This window comes from Elephas maximus, chromosome 6, assembly GCF_024166365.1.
Source record: "Elephas maximus indicus isolate mEleMax1 chromosome 6, mEleMax1 primary haplotype, whole genome shotgun sequence".
In the NCBI taxonomy this organism is placed as follows: Eukaryota; Metazoa; Chordata; class Mammalia; order Proboscidea; family Elephantidae; genus Elephas; species Elephas maximus.
The window spans coordinates 117,994,365-118,022,310 of NC_064824.1; the positions used below are offsets into that span (position 1 = coordinate 117,994,365).

Sequence of the window (27,946 nt, forward strand, 5' to 3'; positions counted from 1 at the left end):
TGGGGGAGGGGCTCTGGGAGCAGGGAGGCAGAGGGATACCAGGGAGTGAGTCCCCAGGAAGGGCTCACTGTTCCCATCACTCGGCCCAGAACATCAAACCTGAGGGGACCTTGGAGATGACCCGGCCTGGTCCCTTCTTTTATTCCTGGGTCACTTCAGGGCCAGAGAGGAAATGAGACTTGCATAGATGGTTAGTCAGTGAAGCCCTAGTATGAGCACCCAGATCCTAAATGGCCTCTGGTTGACCACCCCACCCCACCCCTACTGCCATGCTTGGGTCATCAGCTTTGGCTCTTGGTGGAGGGTAGAACTCATACCTTTTGGAAATGTCACCTGTTCTACCATTCCCAGCTTCTCTCCCTTCCCTGAACTAACTACCTCAGGGCTTCAAATATACGGACACATTTTCTGCCAGCAGAGCTGTCCACTGTCCCTCGATGGAGACATGTTAGGCCTCAATGATTCCCTGTGGAATGGAGTGGGCTGCCTTGAGACAGCAAGTTCCCAGGTACTAGAAGGTTCCAAGCTGGACAAGTGCTTGCTGGAGTCCCTTAACAGAGAGGTGGGAGCATGGGACTGGTCAACCTCCACGACCTGTGATGTTACGTACAACCTCAAGCTTCTAAGACTCTATAAGGTCCAGGTAATCTGGGAAAATTTCTAGCAGAGAGCAGGACCAACTTCCTTCCTTAATTCCACAAAATTTCTTGAGGACGCCCACTGTGCAGGGTACCATGCCACACATACAAATTTATACATTGTACCGTTTTCTGACAAACACTGAATGAAAGGGTCTGTCTCAGCGAACCTTCCCATTTCTAGTATCAATTGCTAAAGTAAGAGATACGATCACAAAATAATGTTACTGTTCTATTAAAATAAACAACAGAAATAACTTACTAACATTTATATATCCAAAAGTGTGTCCCGAGGATGTTCACAGCAGTGTTGTTTATAATCGCAAAAGACTGGAAACAACATAAATACCTCTCAGTAAGGAACTGGCCAAATAAATTATGGCAAATCTATACAGTGAAATATAAATGAACATATTAAAAAGAATGACTCAACTGTCATTGCACTAAAATGGAACAATCTTCAAGGTATATATTAAAACCTTAGCTCAGAATAGTGTGTAAGTGTTAAAAAAAAAAAAAAGTGAGAAGGGGTGTTTTATATATAACATGTTTGTTTATGCATAAACTATCTCTGGAAGAAGGAAAAAAACCAAACAACCCAAACTATTGTCTTTGAAGAGAGGTGTGGCTGGGTGTCAAGAGTGGGAGGGAAACTCACTTTTCACTTTATACCTTTTTGTGCCTCTTGAATTTTTTATCATGTACTTTACCCAACCAGATAAATTATTATTATTTTTAGCATGTCCAATTCTAAGTAGTCCCCTTAGGAGGCTGTTATTCCAGCGATGCTGCCCAGCTTAGGACATGTTTTGGAGGCTCCTCTTTCACCTGCTTTCCAAGCCTGGGGGTGGTGTTTTGCTGCCCTCCATGGTAGCAAATCCTAGGGGTGGAACTGAGTTTTGGAAGGAGCCCCAAGTGGTTTGGAGCCAAGTCGCTAGATGTTTATTTTGACTAGAGAATAAATGGCATTGTTTATGTATTTTTTTTTCTGTCTCATTTTACCAAGGAACCAGCTTTGGGCTGGTCTGAAGGCCAATTTCCTCATATGGTCTGGGGACCATTCACAGAAAGGAGCCCCAGAAATGTTCTGCCCTCCGAAGCATCATGGAAGTGGGTATAACCCATTGCTGTCCTGTAGATTCCAACTCCTATTGACCCTGTAGGACAGAGTACAACTGCCCCATAGGGTTTCCAAGGCTGTAATCTTTACAGAAGCAGATTACCACATCTTTCTCCCAAGGAGTGGCTGGTAGGTTCGAACCGCTGACCTTTCAGTTACCAGTCCTGCACTTAATCACTGAGTCATCTCAGGGCTCCTTGGAAATGGGTGTACCGTCTCCAAAAGTAGATTAGTCAGGATTCTTTTGGCTGCAAGTAACAGAAACCCAGCACAAAGGACCTTAAGGAAAAAAAAAGGAGAGTTTTTTGGCCCCAAAGCCAAGAAGGATGCTGGGAAACTCCCGGAATCAAGGGAAGAGCTGCAGGAACCAGAGGCCCAGGGGCTGGAATTGAGGACTTCCTGCTCCGGTTTTCTCACCTTCTCCAGGTGTCTCTGCTTCTCCTTGTATGTTGACCTCTCTTTCCTCCTACTGCAGAAAGGTCTCCCCAGGGAGCAGGAAACATGGCTGATGCAGGCTCCAGTTTAGAAGTCCCAATTCCATCTATAAATTCCAGGGAAGGTCTCTGATTGGCTCTGCTCAGGCCCAGGCCCATCCCTTGAGCCAATCGCTGAAGTCAGAGAGATGCAGTAATAAGACTAACTGGGATCTGAGTCACATGGCCAGTCCTGTTGGGGGAAGAAAGGGGTACAGCATTTGTTCCCAAAATAAGTAGATGATAAAGAAAACTTTCAGGCTACTTTGAACGACAATGACTCTGCTGCCTGGGATGTGTTAAGGATCCAGGCAGCCTCCAAGATCCTCCAGGAGCATAGGATCTAGTTTGGGAGATGAGACACAAACATAACCAGAACATAACAGCTCGAAGACTGGATAAGAATATTTGGAACTCCCCACCCACCTCATAAGCTTGTCTCATGGATAAAAATTAGACACTTAATGAGAAAGGACTTTAAAAAGACGACAATAATGACGCCCTTACAGTTCATCTAGGACATTCACAACTGCCCCAAGGGCAAAGCACCACCCTGGAGTCAGACTCTCTCAGCTTCCTCAGCTATAAAGTAGGAATGATACTAGTTCCTACCTCATAGGGTTGTTGGAGACTTGGGGACCGTGGGTATGTCGAGCACTTAGCAGAGTGGCACACAGTAGGTGTTCAATAACCAGCAACCAGATACCATGGAGTTGATCCCAACTCATGGTGACCCTGTGTGTGTCAGAGTAGAACTGTGCTCCATAGGGTTTTTAATGGCTGATTTTTCCGAAGTAGATTGCCAGGCCTTTCCAGGTGCCTCCGGTTAGACTCGACTCTCCAACTTTTCAGTTAGTAGCCAAATGCCTTAAATGTTTGCATTACCCGGGGACTCCAGGTGCTCAGTACATGTTATTATTTGCATTATCATTACCTGAACCTCTAAAGCCCCATAAGATAGGAATGGTAAAGCTGACCATCCTCATTTAATAGATGAGGACACTGAGGCTTAGGAAAGTGAAGGACTTCACTTGTTGGTGATGGCAGAGTTGGGGTAGGACCAGCTATGGGCTCCCAATCCAGTGCTCTGTTTCCACGGTTTGCATTCCAAAAGGGTCAGTCCTAAGAGGGGCCTGTAGTGTGCCAGGTGGAGGTGCAGAGACACAGCCAGTGTTCCTGGAGAAGTGTGGGCATCCCTAAGGGTCAGGGAACACCTTGTACTGAGGGGGTTATGAAGTAATGGCCACACTCTTTGGGACTCCCTGCCCGCTGGGGCCTGGGGCATTAAGAGAAGGGAGCCGGAAGTGATTGGGCCCTGGCACCCCAAGCCTTCCCTCGACCACTCTGACACCCATGCCACCTCAGGTAGCCAGCCCCCACCCCCAGCTTGCTCCCCTTCTGTGTGCTTGTTTCCCGGACGGATGCATTCTCCTCTATAAATACCAGCTCTGGTATTTTGGGTTGGCAGCTGTTGCTGCCAGGGAGATGGCTGGGTTGACATGCAGCTCCTGACAAAACACAAATCCCTGGTGTGTGTGGGTGTGGGTGGTGTGAGTAGGGGGATGAATCAGAGAGGGGGCTGGGGGGCACCCAAGGAGACAGGAGCCAGGGAAGTTAGTGGTGTGGGGGTGGGAGTATACATACAAACTGGGAACTGAAAGCACACCAGACCCTCCTTCTGGAAAGCATCCTGTTGTTTATAACCTTGAGGCCCCGCCCTCATCCATGGATGTTGTGTGTTGTGTATGTGGTGGTATACACCAGTTCAGTGGGAAACTGAGGCCTAGTGCTAGAACCCAGGTGCCAGTGGACATAAGTGGGCAGGCAGGGCTGAGGTTCCTATTAGGCTTTCTGGGAGCATGGCTCTCTGCTGGCTCAACACCCTCCCAACCTCCCTGCCTAGAGACCCCCAAACACAGGGCCTTCCTGGTAGACCCCTGTTCTTTGCCTGAGCCCTCCCAAACCTCTCTCTGCAACTTCTTGCTAATCTTTAGAAATAAAGTAGTCTGGGGCCTTTCATGGGAACAGGCCTTGTCCCTTCAGGAAATGACCCCAAGTCTCTCCTTAGAGCAAAATGGGACCCTCAAACTAAATGGTAGACTCCACCCAGGGTTCTCCCCTGACCACCCCCAAGGCAAGGCAGGCACTGGAGGGCTGACAGGGGCCCCCCTGGCGGTTCCAGCCAGGCCGTGCTGGTGAGGCACCGGCAGGCAGGCCTGCTACCTTTGGCCCTCCTGGGTGGATGGGCCTCTCTCGCGCACCCCTCACAGGCCCCCCCCCAGCCAGCCAGCTGGGGGCGCAGGCCTCTGCGGGGGAGCTGGCCTCCCCGCCCCCACGGCCAGCAGCCGCCCTTTCCTGGCAGGACAGCGGGATCCTGCAGCTGTCAGGGGAGGGGCGCGGGGACTGATGTCAGGAGGGATACAAATAGTGCGGAAGGCCGGGGGCCCTGTCTCCCCTCGCCGCAGCCACTCTCCGGCAGCCTCCCAGCCTCGCAGCCCGCCGCTACCATGAGCCAGGCCTACTCCTCCAGCCAGCGCGTGTCTTCCTACCGCCGCACCTTCGGCGGCGGGTCGGCCTTCCCGCTCGGCTCCCCGCTGAGCTCGCCCGTGTTCCCGCGCGCGGGCTTCGGCACCAAGGGCTCCTCGAGCTCGGTGACGTCGCGCGTCTACCAGGTGTCGCGCACGTCGGGCGGGGCTGGGGGGCTGGGGTCGCTGCGGGCCAGCCGGGTGGGCGCGAGCCGGACCCCCTCGTACGGTGCGGGGGAGCTGCTGGACTTCTCGCTGGCCGACGCCGTCAACCAGGAGTTCCTGACCACGCGCACCAACGAGAAGGTGGAGCTGCAGGAGCTCAATGACCGCTTCGCCAACTACATCGAGAAAGTGCGCTTCCTGGAGCAGCAGAACGCGGCGCTCGCGGCGGAAGTGAACCGGCTCAAGGGCCGTGAACCCACGCGCGTGGCCGAGCTCTACGAGGAGGAGCTGCGCGAGCTGCGGCGCCAGGTGGAGGTGCTGACCAACCAGCGCGCGCGCGTCGACGTCGAACGCGACAACCTCCTCGACGACCTGCAGCGGCTCAAGGCCAAGTGAGGGCAGCGCGCCTGAGGCAGGCCTGGGAGGGAGTAAAGCGGGCAGTCATGAAAGGGTTATTAACCATCCTGTAATAGGTGTTGAGTTGACAACTTAAGGGGGTTCTCAACTGTCAGCACACACCATCTCCCAGGCCCTGGGGCTCCTCTCCTGCCCCATGCGGAGAGCATCGCCTACCTATGGGCCCCAGGTCTCTCCCCTCTGCTCCCACCCTGCAAATGAGTTTTCTTGGGGAGATCATGGGGTGGACAAGGGAGACTTTGCGAGCCTGGGCACCCTGTTGGGCAGCCCCTTGAACAAGCATCTGAAGTGCCAGGGTGATCTTGATGGGGTCAGGCAGAGAGGTGGATGAGGTCTGGAGGAGGCTGTACTGCAGTGCTGAGGAAGAAGGGAGGTGATGGGAGGCAAGAACTCCAGGATAGGCTGGGCAGGGCAGCTGCTGCCCTGGAAAGTGTAGGAGGAAATCCAAGCAGGAGCTCTCAGCTCATTTGTGATGGGGCCCTTGAGAAGGAGGTGGAGGGGAGCCTGGCCCCTGTGCCTGGATGAGGCTGTGCCATTTCACAAGGTGCATGGGATAAACCAGAGGGAGGAGGGGGAAGTGGGTAGGGGGCTGCAGCCAGAAGAAAACTTGAGAAGACCAGCGAGGTAGGCCCCACCAGGGTCCAGGACAAAAAGGCAGCAATTATGAAGCAGGTACTGAGGGCACTGCCTCTGACAAGCTAGCAGAATCACCCCCTGGCCTCCCAGGTCACAAATATTAATTGAACGCCTACATGCGGCAGCCTAGGGCTGGCAACCAGGAACAAAGAGGTGGATAAAATAGACACAGTTCCTAACCCCAGGGAGGTCACAGTCTGGTGAGGACATAGACTTCAAGGGTGTGGCCCCAGGGCAGAGATTGGGCCACTCTCCCACCCTCCCTGGGTGGGGCAGCACCTCTGCCACTCTCCTTCTGAGCCTCCTGTCTCCTTGCCCGGCAGTCAGGCCTCCTCCCTCTGTCCTGAGTACACTCTCTGGGCAGCCTCCAGCCAGTCCTCTCCCCCGCCTGCATTATCCCCCACTGACTGTCTGTCCTTCTGCCTGTCTGTCCCTGCCAGGCTGCAAGAGGAGATCCAGCTGAAAGAAGAAGCAGAGAACAATTTGGCTGCCTTCCGAGCGGTGAGCTCCCTTCACGCCCCCTCCCATGCCAGCCTGCCCCCTCTGTCCCTCCCGCTGTGGCCCTTATCTCCTTCTACCCTGCCTGGATGATCAGTGACACTGCCCCGTTCTCGGCCTCTCCCAGGACGTGGATGCAGCCACTCTATCTCGCATTGACCTGGAGCGCAGAATCGAGTCTCTCAACGAGGAGATAGCGTTCCTCAAGAAAGTGCACGAAGAGGTATGCCCTTGGCCCTCTGTCCTAATTCCTTGGGCCACCGGGAAGCAGGTGGGAAGTAGGGGTGGTGCTGGGCAGTGTGAGAGCCTGGTGGGGGACTGAACCCTAGCCACGCCCTGCAGGAGATTCGTGAGCTGCAGGCCCAGCTTCAGGAGCAGCAGGTCCAGGTGGAGATGGACATGTCCAAGCCAGACCTCACCGCTGCCCTCAGGGACATCCGGGCTCAGTATGAGACCATCGCAGCCAAGAACATCTCTGAAGCTGAGGAGTGGTACAAGTCAAAGGTGGGTTGCCTGGCCCAGGGACTCTGGTACCTCTGTCCCCCTCCATCCCAGTTTGGAGGTGCCACCGCTGGCTCCATCTCTGGGGAGGAAGGTGGCCCCAGAGCCTCCACATTCTCTACCCCTACGTGCCCCTGCATCCTTCTCGTCTCCGGACCCCTCTCTCTGCCCTTAGGTGTCTGACCTGACCCAGGCAGCCAACAAGAACAACGACGCACTGCGCCAGGCCAAGCAGGAGATGATGGAGTACCGACACCAGATCCAGTCCTACACCTGCGAGATTGACGCCCTCAAGGGCACTGTGAGTCCCCTCCTACTTTGCCTGGCCCAACCCCTTCCTGCCTGCTGCTCCTGCCCTCCCTTTCCGTGACCTTGAGCCCATCACTACCATCTCTGAGCCCCCATTTCCTCAAGTCTGCAACGACAGGGGTTAACACAGGTGGATTCCCAGCTGGGCTCTAAGGAATCAGAGGGTTCCTGAGGGCGTCTCCCTCTGTTGAGAAGGGGACTCTGAACATAGACGCTCTCCCTAAATCTGTTCTATTCCCTGAATGTCCACGTAAGACTTCATTTGAGCTCAGGGTTCCCTGGCTGAGAGGGATTTGACGACTCCTGGACCTGACCACCTTGAGGTGCACAAGCCCCAAGATTCTGTCTCTCTCCATCCTGGGCCCCTTGTGTCCTCCTCCCTAGACAGCCTGTCCTTGACCTGAGTCTCTCTCCCCTGCAGAACGATTCTCTGATGAGGCAGATGCGGGAGCTGGAGGACCGCTTTGCCAGTGAGGCCAGCGGCTATCAGGACAACATTGCCCGGCTGGAGGAGGAGATCCGGCACCTCAAGGATGAGATGGCCCGCCACCTGCGCGAGTACCAGGACCTGCTGAACGTCAAGATGGCTTTGGATGTGGAGATTGCCACCTACAGGAAGCTGCTGGAGGGCGAGGAGAGCCGGTGAGGGGCCAGGCAGGGGGAGGGGTGGGGCCCTGGGCATGCTGGGGGGGGCCGTTCCTGCCCTTGGGGGCTCAGGACCACTTCCACAAGACCTGGGGACACATTTCTGCAAGAGGCCACTGATCCACTAATTGCAGAAAATTAGCCAGGGCCACCTGGGCAAAAGGCAAATTAATTAATAGCTTTTATAAAAAGAGAAATGTAAGTATTCCCTCATCTACCTTCAGAATTAAGAACCACTGGCATAAAAGCCATATTTGGCATCCCGTAAAAAGACATTAGTGTCAGTCAAGGGAGAGATGGGAGTAGAGTGAGAAGGGAAAAGGGAGGGGGCAGATAGAGACAGAGATGGAGAGAGGCAGGAAGCCTTGTACTTGGATAGGCTAAGAGAGGGGGTGAAGAGACATGTGCTCCTTGGGCACACACACAAACACACATGCACACATGCTTATAGGAAAAGACACACAATGACATGCTTGGAGCAGTTCACCTCTAGACACAGAAAACAGCATACGACCGGAAGGGGACACAAGGGAACTGTCTGGGGTGATAGGAATTTTCTATATCTTGACTGGGAGTGGTAGTCATATGGATGTAGAGATTTACCAAAACTCATTGAAATGTACACTCAAGATCTGAATTTCACTGTATGTAAGTTTAACCTCAATTTAAAACAGGCCAAGTACTCCAAAAAATGGTGCCTCTTGATACTTATAAAATGATAATATTCGAAGTGAAAAAAATCAGCAGACATGTTTACACACAGGCTCACACATAAAGAGAGATTGCACATCTTGTAGAATAACATCTCTGTATGATGACCTTTTAAGGTGCGTTTTTGTAGCACTAGGCATAAATAGGGAGTCCTGGGTGATACAAACAGGATAATGTGCTTGGCTGCTAACGGAAAGGTTGGAGGTTTGAGTCCACCCAGAGGCACTTTGGAAGAAAGGCTTGGCGGTCTAAACCCACTGGTGGTCTACTTCTGAAAGATCAGCCCTTGAAAACCCTATGAGGACAGCTCTACTCTGATATACTTAGGGACGCCATGAGTCGGAATTGACTTGACGGCAACCAGGTTTTTTGTAGGCATAAATGAGGGCATCAGCTCCTGGAACTTGCCTTCACATGGTAGGCCAGAGGTTCCCAGTCTGGCAGGAGGGTTGGTATCATAATGGATGTCACCCACAGCTGCTGTTAATACATTCTGCAAAGCCAGGAGCAAGAGGGAAATCCTGATGAACTGGAGGGTGCAGTGGGGTCGGGGGTCCTGGCATCATGCCAGCAGATCAGAGATGGAATGTGTGATCCTTCCAGAAGGGACAGTTCCCAGGACAGCTGGAGTTGACTTTTGACCCTATCCTCTCAGCAGTGTCAGCAATGGGAGCGTTGAGACTGGGACGGCTGAGGATGGTGTTTAGGGAGAGCCCTAATGGGTGGTGACAGGGAGAGATGGGAGAGTCCCTAACCCTTTCAGGGCTTTGTCTCTCCCCTTTCAGGATCAACCTCCCTATCCAGACCTTCTCTGCTCTCAACTTCCGAGGTGAGTGTGTGCTGGGATGGAGAGGCTGGGGTAACAGGGGAAGGACTTCGGTATACATACTGCCCAAGGCCAGCCAGGAGGGGAGGATGGAACCATGGGGACAGGGACAGGGCTGGGGCCTGGGGGAGAAAATTGGGGCCCCAACTATGGGTGGGTGAGGAATATGTAATATCTCAACCACATATAATATGCAATATGCAGAGGCAGATGAGGCCCCTGGGTGGTGCAAACGGTTTGCACTCAACTGCTAACCTAAAGGTTGGCAGTTCAAATCCACCCAGCAGAACTTTGGAAGAAAGGCCTGGTGATCTGCTTGCATTAAGATTACACCCAACGAAACCCTACAGAGCAGTTCTACTCTGTAATACATAGGGTCTTCATGAGTCAGAATCAACTTGACAGCAACTAACAACAAGAACAACAACGGAGGCAGATGAGGCACCTGCTAACAGAGAGCTCTTATTTTTATTTGCCTTCTGGGAGTATTGGGCAACAGGAATCAGCCCTTGTTTTGCATCCCATACTCCAAAGGCACAGGGTGTTCTTGGGGACCTGGCAGCAAGACCATCTAGAATCACTTTCCCTGGGCTGGGAGGCACCCCTACCCGTTGTCTGTTGGCATGTTGCCAAGTGCCCCCGTTCCCCCCTGGCTGCTTGTTGAACACCTCCAGTTTGATGGAGCAAGAGGCACGTTTTAAAAAATGAAGCTAAACCTCAGCAAAGCCAAACAATGAAAAGAACGAGGTGTTAGGGCACTCTGCCACTTCTGACATTAGTAATATGCAGATCGAGTGGCTTTCCAACCCCAGAGAGCAGAAAAACACGCTGTAATGATACATTAGGAAAGGCACGCTGGAGTCCTTGGCAGCTTCGCCTTTCCTAGATCAAACCTTTTATATCTTCGATGTTCATTTCCATCAGGAAAAAATACATGCTGTGCTCTGCCGAGCTACAACGTTCATCACAGGCTCATTGTTCGCTAAGGAGATTCATAAACACCAAACTCATAATATCCAGGACCTAAATTTGACCCTCCCTTTTTTTTATAAAACTCAGAGCCTCTCTTTTCAGTTAGTAGCTTATACCAACACAAAATGTGAGTCTTGCGTTTAAAACTGCTTCATGCTTTTTCATACCAACAGCTCTGTGGCCTTGACAGGGCAGCTATTGTTGTTACCCTTTCACAGATGAGGAAACTGAGGCACAGAGGGGCAAGTGGCTGGCCACTGGCACAGCAAATCACTGACTGACTTCTGGTCGTCTCTTTCATTAAGACATCAAGTTGCTTATCCTGACTCTTCAGGGGCTGGATACTCTAAGATTCCTCAAAAGAGTATCTTGAGACTGAGCTTTGTAGCCCCTGACAGTCTTGGGGAGGGGAGTTCTGGGTTCAAAGGCAGGCAGGGCTCCCCTAGAGCACAGAGGTGGAGCGGGCTCAAGGAGGCATGGGGTTGTGGATGAACCAGCCTGTACCTGGAGCAAATCTGTTAGCTCCTGAGCCCATCTCAGCCATGGGACTGACCTGAAGTCTGCAAAGCCACCTGCTGGATGTGGGCTCAGTGACAGGTGATAAAGGCTAGTTGAAGAAGTAACAGGCCCATCTTGAAGGGGGTGGGAGGCTGCCTGAGCTGTGCCAGATGAGACAGGGACTGGGTAGGCAGCGCTGGTTCCTCCTAGGACTCAGGTTGAGCTCTAGGTGGGTCTGTTACAGAAACAAGTCCTGAGCAAAGGGGCTCCGAGGTCCATACCAAGAAGACAGTGATGATCAAGACCATTGAGACCCGGGATGGGGAGGTGAGTGTCTGCCTAGTCCCCTTACCCTTTGGGGGAGTATGGGGTGCATCCGGGGGGATTGTCAGCCAGGTGCCTTCCCCCACCCTAGGGAGGGGGGAGGGGTCCTGCTGCTGTGGGATGAGAGCCAGCACAGGGCTGGAAGCTCCAGGGCTAGACTGGCTTCTCTTCCTCTAGGTCGTCAGTGAGGCCACACAGCAGCAACACGAGGTGCTCTAAAGCCAGAGACCCCTCTGCCACCAGAGACCGCCCTTGCCTGTCCTCACTGCCTCCTGAAGCCAGCCTCCTGTCATCCTAGGATGCCACACCCAGCCACAGCCTTCCCCTCACAGCTTCTGATCCCTCCTCACCCCCCTACCCCCATGGTCCCCACAGGGGACATGGCCAGACCCTGCCTAGCCACAGGGCATGCCCCAACCACCTCTGCTGACCCCAGCCATTTCGAGTCCTGGATGTTGGAGTGAGTGAGCCTGGCTGCCCTCCCTTCACGCCTCTTGGGGCGGCGGCCCTGCTCTGATTAGTGTCCTGGGCCAGGCAGGGATGGAGCCAAGGCGAGAGTGGTGGCCCTGCCCCCCCCCCACCTCCATCACCTCAGGCTCTAGCCTCTGGCTTTGGAGAGGGCTCCTGAACAGGTGTTGGGACACCACAGGGTCAGGATTGAGCCCTGTGGACCCTCATCTTCCCCACCCTGGGGGGAGGGGAGGCCTCCTCAGGAAGCCAGGCAGGTAACCAAGGGGACTTGCCCCCTGTGGAGATTGGGGGGTTAAAGCTGTCCCCATAGTCCCTCTCCCTTCCCCCTTCCTATCCTTGCCCAGAGTGGACTTAAAAAGCAGGGCCTGCAAGAGGGACCCCCCGAAGGTGCCAGATGTGGGAGCAGGAGAAGCAGAAGGAGAGAGGGTGGGTGAGATGCTGGAGAGGAGAGGAGAAGAGAGAGAGGCGGAGAGCAGTCTCAGGCAGTGGGAGGGCACCTGCTGCCCATGCCTGCCCCTCCCCTGCTGCCGGGCTCTGGACAGAAGCAATAAAAAGAGAAGCACAAGCCTAGCACGCCCCCTGCTGTCTTGACTGCCTAGTCTCCTGGGGGGCCCCAGGGCCCTAAGAGATATCCCGGGGATGGACTGTGTGCTCCGCTCCTGCCCAGCCAGGCTGTTGCCAAAGTCTCACACCCTCTTAGTCCCAGAGCCCCTGGCCTTGCTGTATGTGTGTAACATGGTGGTGGAGGGGTGGCGGGGTATCACTGGGTGGGGGAGCTTTTGTTGGGGAACCACAAATACCTTCTGTAAGGCCCCAATTCCTGGGCTGCTCCCCCTGCCCACCTTCCCATCAGTAAGGCCCAGGGACACCACCTGCTCCCTTTTAAAAAGATGCCACTGCTCCCCACAGACTGACTCTGAAGTACGGCTCCCTGACCCCCTTCCCAAAGGCGCTTACAGCCTCCATCCGTTAAACCTAACATTTTTGCCGAAAGGGCAAGTCAGGAAGAATAATGTTAGGAAAAATGGAAAGATCTATCTGGTTCTTGGATAAGAAGGCTCACCCTCTAAAAGATGCCAATTCTTCCTGCAGAAATCTATCATTTCAACACAATGTAATCTCAGTTAAAATACCAGTGGGAAACTTCGGGAAGATTTGAAAACAGCACTAGTTTTCTGAGAGGATGGCATAGGACATACGGGAAAAAAGGAGATATAGACTAAATCATTTAGACTCTGAGGCTGTAATAATTAAAATAGATTTGTTAATGAAGAGGAAATATACAATAGACCCCAAAACAGATAGGACCCTAGTATATATTAAAGAAGGCATTTCAAATCATTGGGGAAAGGTTCTCAACGTATAGCTTGGGGGCAACTGGGTAGCTATAGGGTAAGGCGAAGATGAAGACTGTATCCCTTTTCACTGTTTCCAAAAGTTAAATTCCAGATGGATCAAAGTTTTAGGAAGCTTGATGGATCTTTGTAAGCCTCAACCTTCAAGCCTCTCCTCACAGATTCTGAAGGAGATGGGAAGAGGACAGAAATCACGAAGATAAACTCAGGCAGTCTGTAGGTGAAATAAACCTAATAAAGTTTTAGTCTTAAGGTCCCTAGTCTGACATTCCAAACTGACTTTTTCAGAAACTTCCAAAAGGCGTCTCTCTCCCCTTTTATGTGGCCCTTGATCACAAGTTGCCCCTCGTCTCAGTTGTGTACATCCCTCCCGGTAGGAAGGCTCTTTCTCCAAGCTATTTTTTGCCTCTGCCTTGGAAGGAGCCAGAGGCCACACCCCAGGTCCCTATCCTCTGCCACCAATGACTCATGGTCATTTCTTTCCCCCTCAGTGTCCCAGTGGAGCGAAGCCTGCAGGCCCCAATCAACCTGTAGAGAAACTCCAACAGCCCTTACAAGAAAGAAACCGGAAGCAGCATTTCCAGTGTCTTCACACTAGGAGGGCTGGGTGAGGGGCTTCTATCCCCTCTTATACTTGAGCCTGTTGGGGGTCCCTGGGGTTTGAGTTAGCCTCTCTGTGAGGGAAACACCTGCTGGGTGGAGCTGGACCCAGGTGTATAAGAGGTGTGTGTGTGAGTTGTTTCCGGAGCCTCTTGGCTCCTCCTTTCCCCTGAGTGAGTTAAGTGCACTCATCTCCCCCACAAAGGTAAAAAAAGTCAGGGAAGGCTTTGGAGGAATCCCCGCCCTTCAGAGAAAAGCTTAGGTACAGACTAGTCACTAAACTGGAAGGAGTGTAGGGATCTTCGACTCTCGGAATCAGACCTCTGAAGTCACCCCAGACAATGAGCCTCACGCTGCAGAAATTCCCTCCCAGCCTCATCCCCAGCATCCTTGACAAGCAGTCACCGAGCTCAGCTTCCATGTCTCTGGTGTCAGAGAACTCACTACTTCCATGGTAGGCCCTTCCAGCTGGGGACAGCTCTGACAGAGAGTCCTTCCTTCTCCAGTACACATGTGTCCCCTGTGACTCTCACCACTTGTCCTCAGAGAAGCTAGAAGACCCAGACCTACCCTGTGTCCCCTGGGGGAAGCATGCTCTGGGCAGAGCCTCCCCGGAACTAGAAATTCTCCTTCTAAGCCCTCTGCTTTGTCTGCCTTCTTGGAAACTGGGCTTACCAGGAATCTGGGGAGGTGGATGTGGAGCCCAAAGACAACGGATAAAAACAAACCAAAAAAGATCTGGGTCTTATATGGCCACACGCACACAACCAGACCATCAAAGCTCCCAGCCCCCAATACACCCATACATCCCCTCCATGGGCAAACTTCTCTCTGCTCCACAGGACACCCTGGTGTCCTTTCCTCAAGACAGAATATCAGGAGAAAAGGTGGCTCAAAGAGGGCTGACTCACTTCCCACTGGCCCCAAGGGACCAGGCCCAGACCAGCTCAGACCCCAAATGAGGGGGTGGAACCGGAAGGACTGTGGAGGCAGAAATGCCCCTAAGTTGGGAACTGAGGGCTCAGAGGGCACTTTCCAAGCCCGTCTGTCCACTCTGGCTCCCATCTATCTACTGCCCCTTGGAACAATTCCTTCCTTGTTCCTCCCCTTCTGTTTCCTCTTACCTCAGCCTGTCCAGGGCATACATGCAAATAATACATTAACGACCATTGACTGGACACCTAAATTGTCAACTACCCAAAGGCAAGGGTTTTTATCTCTTTTGTTTGCTACTCCACCCCTGGTGCCTGGAAAAGCACCTGGTTTGTTGCTGTTGTTAGGTGCCTGGTACAAAATAAAGGAAAACAAACAAACACAAACCAAACCCTTTGCTGCCAAGTTAATTTGACTCAGGGTGGGTGACCCCATGCATTTCAGAGCAGAACTGCATTCAATATGGTTTTCAATAGCTGTAATCTTATGGAGGTAGAGTACTAGGACTTCTTCTTCAGCACTGCTGAGTGGCTTTGAACCAACAACCTTTTGGTTAGTAGCTGAGAGCGAACCATTTGCACCACCTGGGACTTTGGCACATAGTAGGTGCTCATTAAATATTTAAAGAATTAAATATTTATTGAATGAATACTCACCAGGCTACTTTTTACTTACTTTTCTCTCAATTTAATATTCATAAGGTAGAGCTGATGGCTCCCACTTCATTCATTGCCTCAACAAACTTTTAGTGAGTTCCTACCATGTGCCAGCCACAGCACATCAGTATGACTCCGAGGAAACTCTCCATGGCCCAGAGAGGTGGGGCACCCTGCTCAGGTCACGCAGCAGGTCTATGGCAGAAGAGGACCCAAACCCAGGCTGCTTGGCCTCTGGAGCCCAGATCTCTTTCCATGACACCACAGGCTTGTGATCGAAAGGCAAGCAGGCTGGCAGCACACACACCCAAACCAGTGCCAGGCCGCAGGGCACTGTGGGGCCCAGGCTGAGGGACTGACAGCGCCTTGTAGCCAGCTGCCTTGAGCGACAGTCCAGGGCCTGCTGGCTTCTGGGTGTTGCAGCTGGTGCGGGCTCCTCCAGAAGAGGGTGCCAGCGGCTTGCACGGGCCTGTGCCCTCCCCGAGAGGCCTGCAGCCCGCTGTGTGCACATCAGTGAATGCCCCAGTATGGATTTTCGGAGCATGAGATGTTCCAGGCTCTGTGCCAGGCCCTTTTAAATTGTTAATATTCATTTTAATATTTAATATAATAATTTAATGCCACCACAACAACGTAAGTCAGATCATGTAATTCTTCTGCTCAGAACCTTCTGAAATGACTTCCCGTTTTACTCAGAATAAACGCACCATGGACTACAAAATGTTAGGTGACCTGGCTCCTGCTACCTGGCTGACCTCATCTTCGCCATTCTCCTCCTGACTCCCACCAGATCTCCATGGCTTTCTGGCTCTTCTCGGAGCCCACCAGGCATAATCCCACCTCTGCCTGAAGTGGTTCTCCCCTAGAAGTCTGTGTGGTTTGCTTCCTGCTTCCTCACCTCTTCAAGGCTGGCTCAAATGCTCCCAGGAAGGTCAGCTCCAACCAACTTATTTAAAAGTGCAGTCCCTCACCACACTTCCACCCCCTTTACCCTGCTTGATTCTTCTCCATAGTGCTTATCACCTTCTAGCGATCTTTATGGCTTCCTTATTTATTTATATTTATTTGTCTCCCTTCTAGAATGTGAGCAGCAAGGAGACAGGAATCCTTGTCTGTTTTGTTCACTGCTGTATCCCTAGTGCCTAGAATAGTGCCAGGCACATAGAAGGAACTCAAAATTATTGAATGAATGAATAGGCCCTAAGTAGGTTACCCCCATTTGATAGATGAGCAAACTGAGGCTTAGAGATGTTAAATGAATTGCCCAGGATCACAGTTCATTTATTCAACCAATTAATCGGCCAGCATTTACAGTACTTGCTGCTTTCCAGGTCAGTTGTTAGTGCTTGGTGGCTTTGGGTCATTAGTTTATTAAAAAGTAGTGCTTCTTTGCCATTGATGCTGCAGCTGTTTGCAATGCTTTTCCTATATTTTTACCTGTTAAAATTTATCACAGTGGTTGCCAGGGGTTGGCGGAGGGGAGTGTGATTGGCTACAACGGGGATGAATAGGCAAATGTTTAGGGTGATGGAACTGCTCCGTATCGTCTTGGGGTAGTGAAGACGTGATTCTATGCAGTTATCCAAACCCAGAGAACTGTATATCACAAAGAGTGAGCTTTAATATATGCAAACTACAAAACGATTCAAACCAACCCTTAAAGCTCTGATCCCTATGGACTTAATTCAGTGTTTAAATAGTTTCTTCTGTGCCTTCTCCATATACACATACGCTTTGGCTTCTCTGAGACTGAGGGTTGTGGACCAGGAGACAAGATTAAGAGTACCCTTCTCTATGTCCAAACGACTCATGGCTCCTCCTTTGGCTCCTCTCAGCACTTCTCATCTCCTGGCCCTGGGCATCATCCCTCAGGGCTCAAGGTCAGGTCTGGGTCTTTCACTTGAACTTTCCAATTTTCTAATTTTGAGATAATCGTAGATTAACATGCAATTGTAACAAATAATACAGAAAGAGCCTGTTTACCCTTCACCCAGCTTCCACCAATGGTAGTAACTTGCATAACTATAGTCTAGTACAATACCACGACCAGGAAATGGACATTGACACAGGCTCCACCATGTTCAGATTTCACCAGGTTTCCATGCACTCATTAGTATGTGTGCATGTGCACTTAGTTCTGTGTAATTCTATCACATTCTATCATGTGTAGATTCATGTGACCACCACCACAGTCATGTTACAAAACCATTCCACCACGAAGATCTCACCTGGACTTTTAAAATTGGTACTGTTCTATCTTGATGTTTCTCAAAGTGCAACCCTCAGGTGCATCAGAGTCACCTGGGCTGCTTGTTAAATGTGGAGATTCCTGAACCCTCCCTGTTTTCCCTCCTCTCCCCTAATGAACCAGCATCTGTGCGGTGGGGCCTGGGAATCTGTACTTTTAACAGGTACCATGCTTTGAGAACATTCTCTTTGGCCTCCAGCCTCCAGTCTATCCATCACACTGTGGCCACCAGAGAGATCTTTCTAAAACACAGCTACAACCATGTTATTCCTCTTCTTAACACACTGTGGTGGTGCCCACTGCCTTTAGGGTAGAGACAAAACAAGAAAAGCCCCCTGGGTCAGGCCCTACCTCCCTTTCCTCTATTTACCCTACCACAAACCAAACCAGTTCCTGTAGAGTTGATTCTGACTCATGGCGACCTCATGTGTGTCTGAGTAGAACTATACTCCATAAGATTTTCAACGGCTGATTTTTTGGGAAGTAGATTGCCAGGCTTTTCTTCCTAGGCATGTCTTGGTGGACTAGAACCTCCAACCTTTCGGTTAGCAGCCAAATGCATTCACCGTTTGCACTACCCAGGGACTCCTCACCCCACCACATATGCACACACACACACAAACCTCAAACTAGTTGCCACCAAGTTGATTTCTGACTCATGGTGATCCCATGTGTTTCAGAGTAGAACTGTGCATAAGGTTTTCAATGGCTGTGAATTTTCAGAAGTAGAAGCCGATCACCAGGCCTTTCTTCCAAGGCACCTCTGGGTGGATTCTACCGCTAACCTTTCATTTAGGAGCCAAGCGCTTTACCATTTGCACCTGTAATTCAGTTACTCCAAACTCCTGATTCTCTGGATGCGTCATGCTCTGATTTTCTTTATGCTGTTTCCTCTACTGGAATGTCCTTCCATTCTCCTCAGCCTGTTGAAACCCTATTCAGCCACCCATTTTTACAGATGAGGACATGAAGTTTGAGAAAGGTTAAGGTGTCGCCCAGCTGGAGCCGGAATCCACCTGAGTCCCCACTCCTGGTCTTAGTGTTCACCAAGCTGTCAGTCCTGGAGGCGCAGGGGGAGGCCCTCTTCCCAAACTGTTTGCTCACCTCCACGTGGGCTTGCCTCCCCACTTGTTTCTCCAGCTCCTCGCCCACCCTGGTCACTTACCTCCTCCTCTCTCCAGCGTATGAGGCTGGGACTTAGGGCCCTAAGAAGAAGGAGGAAGGAAAATAGGATTGAGCTCAGGGGGTAACCCGACTGCCTGAGTGGGCTGCCTGGGGGGCAGGCGCACCAAGGCGGGGAGGGGGCTTGGAAAAAGACCCCCAGGGACCCGTTTAAGCCAAGGCGGGCGATGGGGGCTCCTGGAGGGAGGGAAGGAGCAGAGCGGAGTCCAAGTCCCCTCCTCTGCTGCCCCCTCCCTCCACAGCTCCTCGAAACCCGAGCCGGGGGGCCTAAAAATAGCCCCCGAGGCTCAACCACCGGCCGCCCTGGTGACCTTCTGGGTAGCACAGGCCGAAGGCGGGCGGGCGGCAGGATTGCAGGGCGCCGGCCCCCCTGGACTCATCTCTCAGGGCACCATCCCCCGGGTGTCCCCGTGGCTGCCAGGTTCCAGCGTAACCCCCAGTCCAGCTTGCAGAAGCTATGCAGAAAGCCCGGGGCACGCGAGGCGAGGACGCGGGCACGAGGGCACCCCCCAGCCCTGGGGTGCCCCCGAAGAGGGCCAAGGTGGGGGCCGGCGGAGGGGCCCCTGCGACTGCACCCGGGGCGCCAGTCTTCCTCCTGCCCTTGAAAACCGCAGCGGTGCTCGCGGGCAGCGACGTACGGCTGCGGGTGGCGGTGAGCGGGACGCCCAAGCCTAGCCTTAGCTGGTTCCGGGACGGGCAACTACTCCTGACCCCGCCGGCCCCGGAGCCCAGCTGCCTGTGGCTGCGGAGCTGCGGGCCAAGGGACGCCGGCGTGTACAGCTGCAGGGCCCAGAACGCGCGGGGCGAGGCCTCCTGTGAGGCTGTTGTCACAGTGCTGGAAGTTGGAGGTAATGGAGAGGTGGGGGCACAGCCTGGGGGTGGGGTGCACCCAGGTAAGGAGGGGGCCCTGGCCACTTTGGGGAGGCACCGTTTGTCCTGCCTTCTTCCAGGTACCCTGGCTTCTGGCTGTTCTGATCCACAAGTGCAGACCAAGAGGGCAGTGCAGAGAAGGGAGACTCAGGTAGATAGGCTCCCCATGACAGGTTAGAGTCATGTAAAGCCCCAGCCGCACTCAGCCCCAGCCCTACTCAGGTCTCTCTGGGAAGTCCATGGCAGAAGCCCTCAAGTTCCCTGCAGAGAGAAGCCTCCTAGGGGACAGTTGTCTTCTTCAGCTTAAATACTTTAAAGTTAAGATCACTAATCAGGCTGGGATGTTGGGGGCTGGATTCACTGGCAGTCCATTACAGTGTCAGGGTTGGTGTGGTCAGCAGCAGGCTGGCTGGAAGTGGCCAGTGGGGGCACAGGTGGGAACAGGGTCCAGGGCATCGGGAGGAGCTGGGCTTAGGGTCTCTGTGGGCATGTATGGAGCAGGGTGTTTGAGGAGCCACATGCCCGCATATGGGGAGTGGAGATAGGCTGTGGAGGGGTCCGGGCTGGGTTATGGTGGGACAAGCAGAGGAGGGATGAGGGCTTGTGGGGTTGGTGTGGGAAGCCCATGAACTATGTCTACCTGAGGTTCCAGAGATGTTTGGAGGGTGCAGAAGAGGGATGCTCAGGGCTGGCACTTGGGTCCCTGAGCATGTGGGGTTAGAGTTGCAGGCTTGTTTGTGAAGGGACAGTGATGGTCTGAGGCAGAAGAGGAGGGGCATGAGCCTGGGACCTGTACTTACGGTCCTGCTGGAGCTGGCATAGGTGCCAGGCCAGAGCCATTTCTACTTGGGTCTGTTTTTGGTCTTCTTTTCTTGTTTCCTCAGCCCCTAAGCCAGCCAAAGGGTTCTTCTCTCGGCCAAAGAGAGAGTCTTGGGAAACAGAAATCTGAGGCAGAAGGTGTAGTTGAAGGAGCCCTGGTGGCGCAGTGATTAAGTGCTTGGCCACCAGCAGCCACTCCGCAGGAGGAAGATGTGGCAGTCTGCTCCTGTAAAAATTCACAGCCTTGGAAACCCTTTGGGGCAGTTCTACTTTGTCCTATAGTGTTCCTAGGAGTTGGAGTTGACTTGATGACAGTGAGCTTGGTTTTAGGTTAAGCTGCAGTTGGGGGAGCTGGCAAAGAGCTGAGTGCCATTGAGTCTGTCCTGGGCATTTTCAAGTTATCCAGAAAATCATCCCCAGGTAGCTGCTGAGAAGAGGGACTTCTCACTCCAACTAGGTCGGGCCGTTTAGGGGTAACTCCTTGTGGGCTGGGAAGAGGCACTGGAAAGGAGGACATCAGCAGCTGGAGGTGAAAGGAGGCCCTAGGGTGCACCAGGTAAGGAGATGGAGCAGCGGCCCTGCTCCCTCTGGTAGCATCTCCTCTCTCCCCTTAGCCCGCCCTGCCCACCTCCTAGAATCTCCAGTGACTGGTTCCTTAGATCCCTGTGGCAAGGAATCTTTGTAAAGATGGGACAGAAAGGGTCAGGGAAGGGCAAGGTTGGTTTCTCCTGGTTGGCCCAGCACTTGGCCAGGCACAGACTTCCCCAGTCTGGGAGTGGGGTCAGGGGGTGGAGTACATCCTGGTAGAGCTCTGATCTGGGAAAGGAATGAACTTTTTGGGGATCTTAGCTCTGGGCCTCTCAGGGACATTGAAACATTGGAAGTTTGAATCCACTCAGAGGCACCTCGGAAGAAAGGCCTGGAGATCTACTCCCCAAAAAATCAACCATTGCAAACCCTGTGGAACACAGTTCTATTCTGACACACAGTGGCAACTGGTACTGGTAGCTCTGGACCCCTCAGAGACAAAGGGTTCTGAAAATAGAGCATAAATCTAAGGGTAAGAGAGGCAGGTTGATGAGAATATGAATAGAGAGATTAGGGAAGGGAAGGGCTGAGAAGGGAAGTGGTGGTCATAATGTTTATTAAAAGATGGAAAGCATTACAGAGAACCACTGCTCCAAACACTTCCTTTACACATGAGGAAACTGTGGCCCAGAGGGGAAGGAGGCCTGCCTAAAGACATACAGCCAGTTATGGCTGTCCCAGAACTGAGAACCCGGTCCTGCTAGTTTGGACTCTGGGTGACTTTTACTACTCAAGAAGTTCAGGAGGAAGGTGAAAGAGGGGGAGGAAAAGGGGAGCTGTCCAGTGTGTGGGGAGCAGTTGCTACAAGATGGGCCCAGGCCTGGCCTTCTGAGGATGAGAGCCTCCTGGCCTGCCCTGGTCTCCCAAAGTGGGGAGAGTGGTGGGATGCTAGAGCCCCCCAGCAGGGCAGTTTCTACAGCCCATCTGTAATGTGGGTGGCATGGTCGGCAGAGCTGAACCCTGGCTGGGCACCTAGACAGAGGCTAAGGAGACAGTCTCCAAGCCGAGCTGCCCTGCTAGAACAGCAGGCTTGAAAGACTTGGGGAGCTGTGGGCTAGATTAGGGGCTTTTTGTGATTTGGGCCAACAGTGAGTGGGAAGAAGGTTGAGTTGTGGCAAGCCACATTTGAGAACTTTTTCCTACCCCTGAAATCTTTACCCCAAGAACTGTCTTGTTATTAACTGATAATAATTCTTAATAGTAATTTATAATAATAATACTAATAACTACTGTTCAGCTAGGTGGTAGGCAATACGTCTGCACTTACTATCCTTTGATATATCATTTAAGACCCATGGCAACTCTGAGGAAACTGAGGCTCAGAGGGATTAAATGACTTGTCTTAGCTGCACAAAGGGTCCCTGGGTAGCACAAATGATTAAGTGCTCAACTGCTAGCCAAAAGGTTGGCAGTTCAAACCCACCTGGAGGCACCTGGGAATACAGGCCTGGTGATTTGCTTCTGAAAGCTCACAGCCTTGAAAACCCTATGGAACACAGTTCTACTGTGCACATGTGGGGTCACCATGAGTCGGAATCAACTCCACGGCAACTGTCAACAACAGTTGTACAGATAGAAGGTGGCAGAGTGGAGGTGGAAGCCTTGGTCTGTCTCACCACAGAGAACCCTGTGTTTAACCAGAATGCCCCTCCCACATGGTCTGGGGGAGGGCGGGGCTTCACTTCGGTGATGCTGGGGTACTCACCAGAGGGTCCGCTTTCCTCTCCCTCCTAGTGCCTCCCTTTCCCCAGCCCCTGCCTGGTGACAGGTCATGGCCAGGGCAGCTGGAGAAGCAGCTCAGCATTGCTCAGTTACTCATGGAAAGCTTTCTTGGTTGTAATCAACAGCAGGAGGACTTCAGTGTACTCGAGGAAGCCAGTGGCCAAACAAGGGCCTGGCTGCAGAGGGAAGGAGGCAGTTTCCTGGCTGGGACTGCTGTCTGGCTCCTGGCACTTCATAGGCCTGAGACGTTAGCTCAAGGATGGAGGAATATTGGTATGGCTTTGGAAGCTGGGGCCCTGAAGAGTCGGGTGGGCTGCAGACTGGAGAGTGTGGAGGATAGGAAACAGGGTGGAGTCACGTGAGGTGTAGAAGTGAGGAAAGGAGGAAACAGGAGGTGAAGACGGGGAAATGCAGGATACTTGTAGAATCCTTAACACGTGTAAAGCACTTTCTTTTACCCGGTCACATTTAGCAGTTTAACCTCCTAAGCCCTGGATTACATTATGACCATTACACATGTAAGAAAACTGTGGCTCAAAGAGGAAATGTGCCCAAGGTCACATGGCTAGTGAGATGGCAGTGTCAGCACTGAAAGCCAGGTCCCTGGGTCTGGGTCCACACGGTCCCCTCAGGGCAGAAAGGGCATGGGAAGACTAAGCAAGCAGCTGTTATCATAATGACCTCTCGCCTGTCAGAATCCTCAAATCCATCTCCTGGTCCAGTCTCAGGATAGGCGGGAATGCTTTTCTTTCAAGACAACAGGCTCCCACTTGCACCTGCTGAGGCTGAGGAGCCACGTGCAAATCAAGTGACCAGAGCAAGCACCACCCTCAAAGTTTGCGGTGTCTGGGGCTGGAGCAGGAGGCCTGCGCTAAAGGGCCTCAGTAAGGAGGCACAGCTGAGAGAAGGAGCAAGTTGATGATGCTCACCATGTTGGTTGGTTGGAGGTTCCATAGCCAGGTTCTGGAAGACTCAGCTGTCAATCACAGGGGTCAAAGGTCAACAGAAGGTCATGAACAATCCTGGGGATTGAAGGCACAGAAGGATAGGTTAGAGAGAGAGAGAGAGCCAATTTAGCCAAGGGAAAGTGGGGACTATCGCAGGACCTGTGCTGAGGAATATTCTGTGGTTATCATCTTTTTCACCCAGAATTTGTAATGTGTGGATGAAAAACCAGGAAGAAATTAGTATGAAGTTTGGAATGGATATAGACAGAGTGTCATCACCCATTCAGTTGTCTGGTGACCAGTGGCATCCCAAGTCCCAATGCGGGGAGAGGAGGAGGGGCCAGTATGGGAAGAGTGAAGACCCCTGTGAGGGAGGAGAGAGGAGAGCAGAGAGGCTCCAAAGTCCAAAGGAGACCCTTTCCTGAAGCTGAGACAGGCCCTTCCAGGAAGATCTTGAGTGCAATGGGGAGATGGTCATTCCAAGTGCTACTTCTCCAGGTGTTTCTTAGAAAAACCTCCAGGTCTGGGCCTAGAAGGAGGAGGGCCAGATGAATGGAGCTGTCCAAGATGATTTACTCTTCACCCTCCTGACCGCTACCATCCCCTCCACCTCCATCTGTGCTATGCCTTCCCGTATTTATTCAGTGCCTACTATGTCCTGCCACTGTTCTAGATGCTTGAGCTACGTCCAAAAAAACCCTAAAACCAAACCCATTGCAATTGAGTCAATTCCAACTGCCCCATAGGGTTGCCAAGGAGCAGCTGGTGGATTCAAACTGCCGACCTCTTAACCACAGTACCACCAGGGCTTCTGGGATATATCCCCCCCACCAAAAAAAAACCCAAATCCGTTGCTGTTGAGTTGATTCTGACTCACAGTGACCCTATAGCAGTGGGGAAAAAAATCCCCCGAAACAAACCAAAATTCCTGTTCTCCTGGAGATTACATTCGAGTGAGGGGAGACAGACAGTATGCAATAAACATGATAAATAAGTAAAGAATATATAGCAAAAAACTAGAAAGGAGCCCTGGTGGAGCAATGGTTAAGCTCTTGGCTGCTTACTGAAAGGTGGGCAGTTTAAACCCACCCAGCAGTTCTGCAGGAGAAAAGACCTGGTGATCTGCTCACTAGGAAACCCTATGGGGCAGTTCTACTCTCTGTCCTATAAGGTGCTGAGTCAGAATTGACTAAACAGCACACAACAACAGCAGAAACATAGAACAGAGTAAGCAAGGGGAGGGAAGGCAGAACCTAAATGAGGGCAGGAAGAGAGGATACCGGTGGCAGGGGGAGGGAAAAGTGGGTGCATCTGGCTCAGAGGAGGGTCTGTGGGAGAGATGAGGCAGGGTGTGAGGGCTTGGGGTTTTCTCTGGTTGAGGGGAAATGGTGGCAGTGCAGAAACTGGAAAGTCTGGGTTTGGAGCACTGGCAAGGGGGCACAGCCATTCACCCTTAGGGGAAAGATGGGCAGTTTGGGAGGCCCACCCTGAGAACATGCCCCAGGCCAGCCTTGCAGGGGTGAGCAGTGCAGGCCCAGGGCGGAACACAGAATCCTGCGGCCCCTCCTCAGCCCAGCTGTCCCGTCACTCACGCCCGCTGCCCATTGGTTATTTTTGCTACGGAATGTGCCAGCCCCTCCAATTCTCCTGGGGAACAGGGGCTTGAGTTACCCCCCTCCCCACTCAGCTCCCCCATCTGTGATGGGCGTGTCTAGGGGTGGGCAGGGAAGGTGCCTGTGGGTGTCCTGGGTCCCCTGGCTGGAGCTGGCGTGAACACACATGTGTACCCTCTCAGTGCACATCCCTGTGTGTTGGTCTGTACTTGTGACATTTGCCTCTGGGGGTCTTGGAGATAGGGCCTCCTGTGTGTACCCAGAGTGTATAAGACATGACATTAAACTTTAAAATACAGGCTTCACAAACTCAACTTCAGGTGCCGAGTGGGAACTGTAAACAAGTGAGATGCTGTTGTCAGTGGCTGAACTGTGGCATGCTGGCCCACCCAAAACTTTGTGCAGGACACACAGAACTCAGTAGTCTGCTCTTGTATTTCTTTTAGACCAAAGCTTTAAATAAATAAAGTCAGGGAGACCCACTCACCAATCAGCATGTGAGACATTATAACACAGTGGTCCATAACCCAGAGTGCCTGGGTTAGAATCCTAGCTCCCCAGTTATTGGCTGTGTGACCTTGGGTACGTGACCTCTCTGTGCCTCGGTCTCCCCACCTTTTTGTGAGGATTAAATGCCTGGTGCATACTAAGCATACATTAAGTACTAGCAGTAATTACTACATAGTCACAGTTCAGAAACCAGGATTGGCACTACCTGTGCATGCTGGGATGGGAACTCAGACCACGGAGTCACAGAACCTTTGTGACTTTCTCTGAGCCTCAGTCACTTAGTCGTTTAAATGGGTTTGGGGATGCTCGTGAAGTTGTTGTGAATGAGGTAACATTTGTAAAAACACTTAATCAGTCCTAAAGAAATGGTAGTTATATAATGAATGATTGTGTTGGGGAGGTAGAATTGTGTGTGCAAAGCATGTGCATGGGGTTGTATGGGGAGCACAAAAAAAGTGTGGTGAGTGTGCCCGCCTGTGAGGGAGAAGGGGGGTCGAATGTGTGAATAATAGGTGTACCTCTGGGCATCTTAGCTTGTGTGTGCGCTGGGGGCAGGGGCTGAGTAACTACGGCCTAGAATCTCTAGGGCCCTCACTGACTTTCCTGAGGAGGCTGGGATTTCATGGTCTGGGCTCCTGTCAACACGGAGCCTCTCCCCCTATGGACCCTGAACCTGTGCCTGACCTAAGTACCCCCCACCTCCACCTTCACCGGCGCGAATGTCCTGCAGCGTGCTGGGGTTGTCGCGAGTTGGGTGCTGCCTGGCACAGTGTGCGTGTGCGCATGTTTGTGGAGTGAGCAAGTCGAGATGCTGCTGACCTTCCAGACCGGCCCTGTGGGACCGGGACGGGGATGGCGAGGAGGACGCGTTGGGCTGTCAATGAGAGCGTGGCCTGAACTTCGGGCCACTGCACCCCTTTCTGTGCCTCAGTTTCCCTATGTGCCCAGGGCCCAGGAGGCAGATGTGGGGTAGGGGTGCGGGGCTCTCAGCGTAGGGAGGTGAGTGGTGGTTGTGCTGAAGGGCAGGTGAGCTGCGCCTCCGGGGACGCGGGGAGCAGAAAAGGAAGGGGCGCCCGGTGAGGTGCAGCCCCGGCGGGGGAGGGGCGGGTCCTGGGCACCACCGTCGCCGCCGCCTCCCCCTGCCCGGCTCCGCGGCCGGAGCTCCCTCCGCCACCGGCACCGCCCGCCAGCTCCCCGCGCCCCCGGCCCCGCCTCCGACTCCGCCCGCCCCCGCCGTCCCCTCCGCGCCCGGCCGCCGGCTCGGCCCCCTCCCCCGCCATGAAGAAGCTGTGGGTGAAGAAGCGTTTCCAGGTGAGGGCTCCGGGGGCGGGCGGCGCCGGGAGGGGCCGGGAGGGCCGAGCGGCCGGGGGGAGGGCGGGTCACCCGCTGGGCCCGGGGAGGGGGCGCGGGGAGCCGCGCCGGCCCCACCCCAGCCCCACTGGGCTGCGGGCCGGGCGCGTTCCTGGGGCACCGCGCTGCGTCCGAAAAGCGCAGGCCCTCCCGGCGCTGCTGGGCAGACAATCTTCGCCTACAGCCCTCGCGACCCCCCGAGAGCCCCCCTCCGCAGCCCTTGGCGTGGAGCCCCCACTTGCTCCTTGGCCACCTCGTCTTTCCTCGCCTCTGCCCAACCCCGGCCCCAGCCCCCCGTCCGGCTGGCCCCAGCCCCCCACTCAGGAGCCTTCCATCTTCCCAAGCAACACGCACGAATCTGCGCTGAGCTCGGGAAATTCCCCAAGCCCTGCCCTGTCCTCAACAAACCTGAGCCTCCTTCCTGCACTTGTGAGGCTCTGTCCCTTTGGGGGACCTTGCCCTCTGCCCCCATCACCCCACCCCTGCCCTCTTGACGCCTCTCCCACGTATCCGCCCTCCCCCACTCACGTGGGAATCTGTGCCCTCCTCCTCACATCTCCCAGTCATCCTAAACACCCCCCATCTCATCTTTCCCAGCATCCTGATTACCTTGTCTCCTATCCTCGGTCGCTGGGAATATTGCCCTGTCCTAGCCCTGTGAGCCTCTGTCCAGCCTCGGAGACCCTTGCTCTCCTATCCCTCCTTCTTCTCCTGCTCCCTGGGAGAGATAAGCTGAGTAGCCTGGAGCTCTAGCTCCTTGGCTCAATGGGAAGGCAGACTGGGGACATTCCCCACAGGGGAAGCTGGCTCCCTGGGTCTCTGTC

The 27,946-nt window shown here is 53.2% G+C and overlaps 2 protein-coding genes and 1 long non-coding RNA gene across 11 annotated transcripts in view; 2 read left to right on the forward strand and 1 right to left on the reverse strand.

Moving 5' to 3' along the window:
- Positions 1-1,128: 1,128 nt before the first annotated feature.
- Positions 1,129-27,831, reverse strand: LOC126078129 (uncharacterized). The gene is made up of 3 exons (XR_007517969.1): positions 27,732-27,831; positions 23,632-23,724; positions 1,129-2,424 (listed from the first exon to the last, which is right to left on the reverse strand). It is a non-coding gene; the product is annotated as an uncharacterized LOC126078129 (long non-coding RNA).
- On the forward strand, positions 4,664-12,483 carry DES (desmin). Its single transcript, XM_049888281.1, has 9 exons — positions 4,664-5,313; positions 6,415-6,475; positions 6,600-6,695; positions 6,815-6,976; positions 7,149-7,274; positions 7,704-7,924; positions 9,424-9,467; positions 11,179-11,261; positions 11,436-12,483. The coding sequence occupies exons 1-9, from the start codon at positions 4,739-4,741 to the stop codon at positions 11,475-11,477; spliced, it is 1,410 nt and encodes a 469-aa protein (XP_049744238.1). The 5' UTR covers positions 4,664-4,738; the 3' UTR covers positions 11,478-12,483.
- Positions 19,105-27,946, forward strand: part of SPEG (striated muscle enriched protein kinase) — a 60,052-nt gene continuing 51,210 nt past the window's right edge. For 6 of the 9 annotated variants that reach the window (XR_007517968.1, XM_049888270.1, XM_049888274.1 and 3 more), the window contains exon 1: positions 27,027-27,083. Coding sequence is in view for 3 of the 9 variants with exons in the window: in XM_049888280.1 (XP_049744237.1) it covers positions 19,161-19,551 (391 nt within the window). In the remaining 6 variants the exon portion in view is untranslated. Of the gene's footprint in view, positions 19,552-27,006; positions 27,084-27,946 lie in introns of those variants that run through there. The other 3 variants (XM_049888271.1, XM_049888273.1, XM_049888280.1) reach the window with 2 other exon arrangements.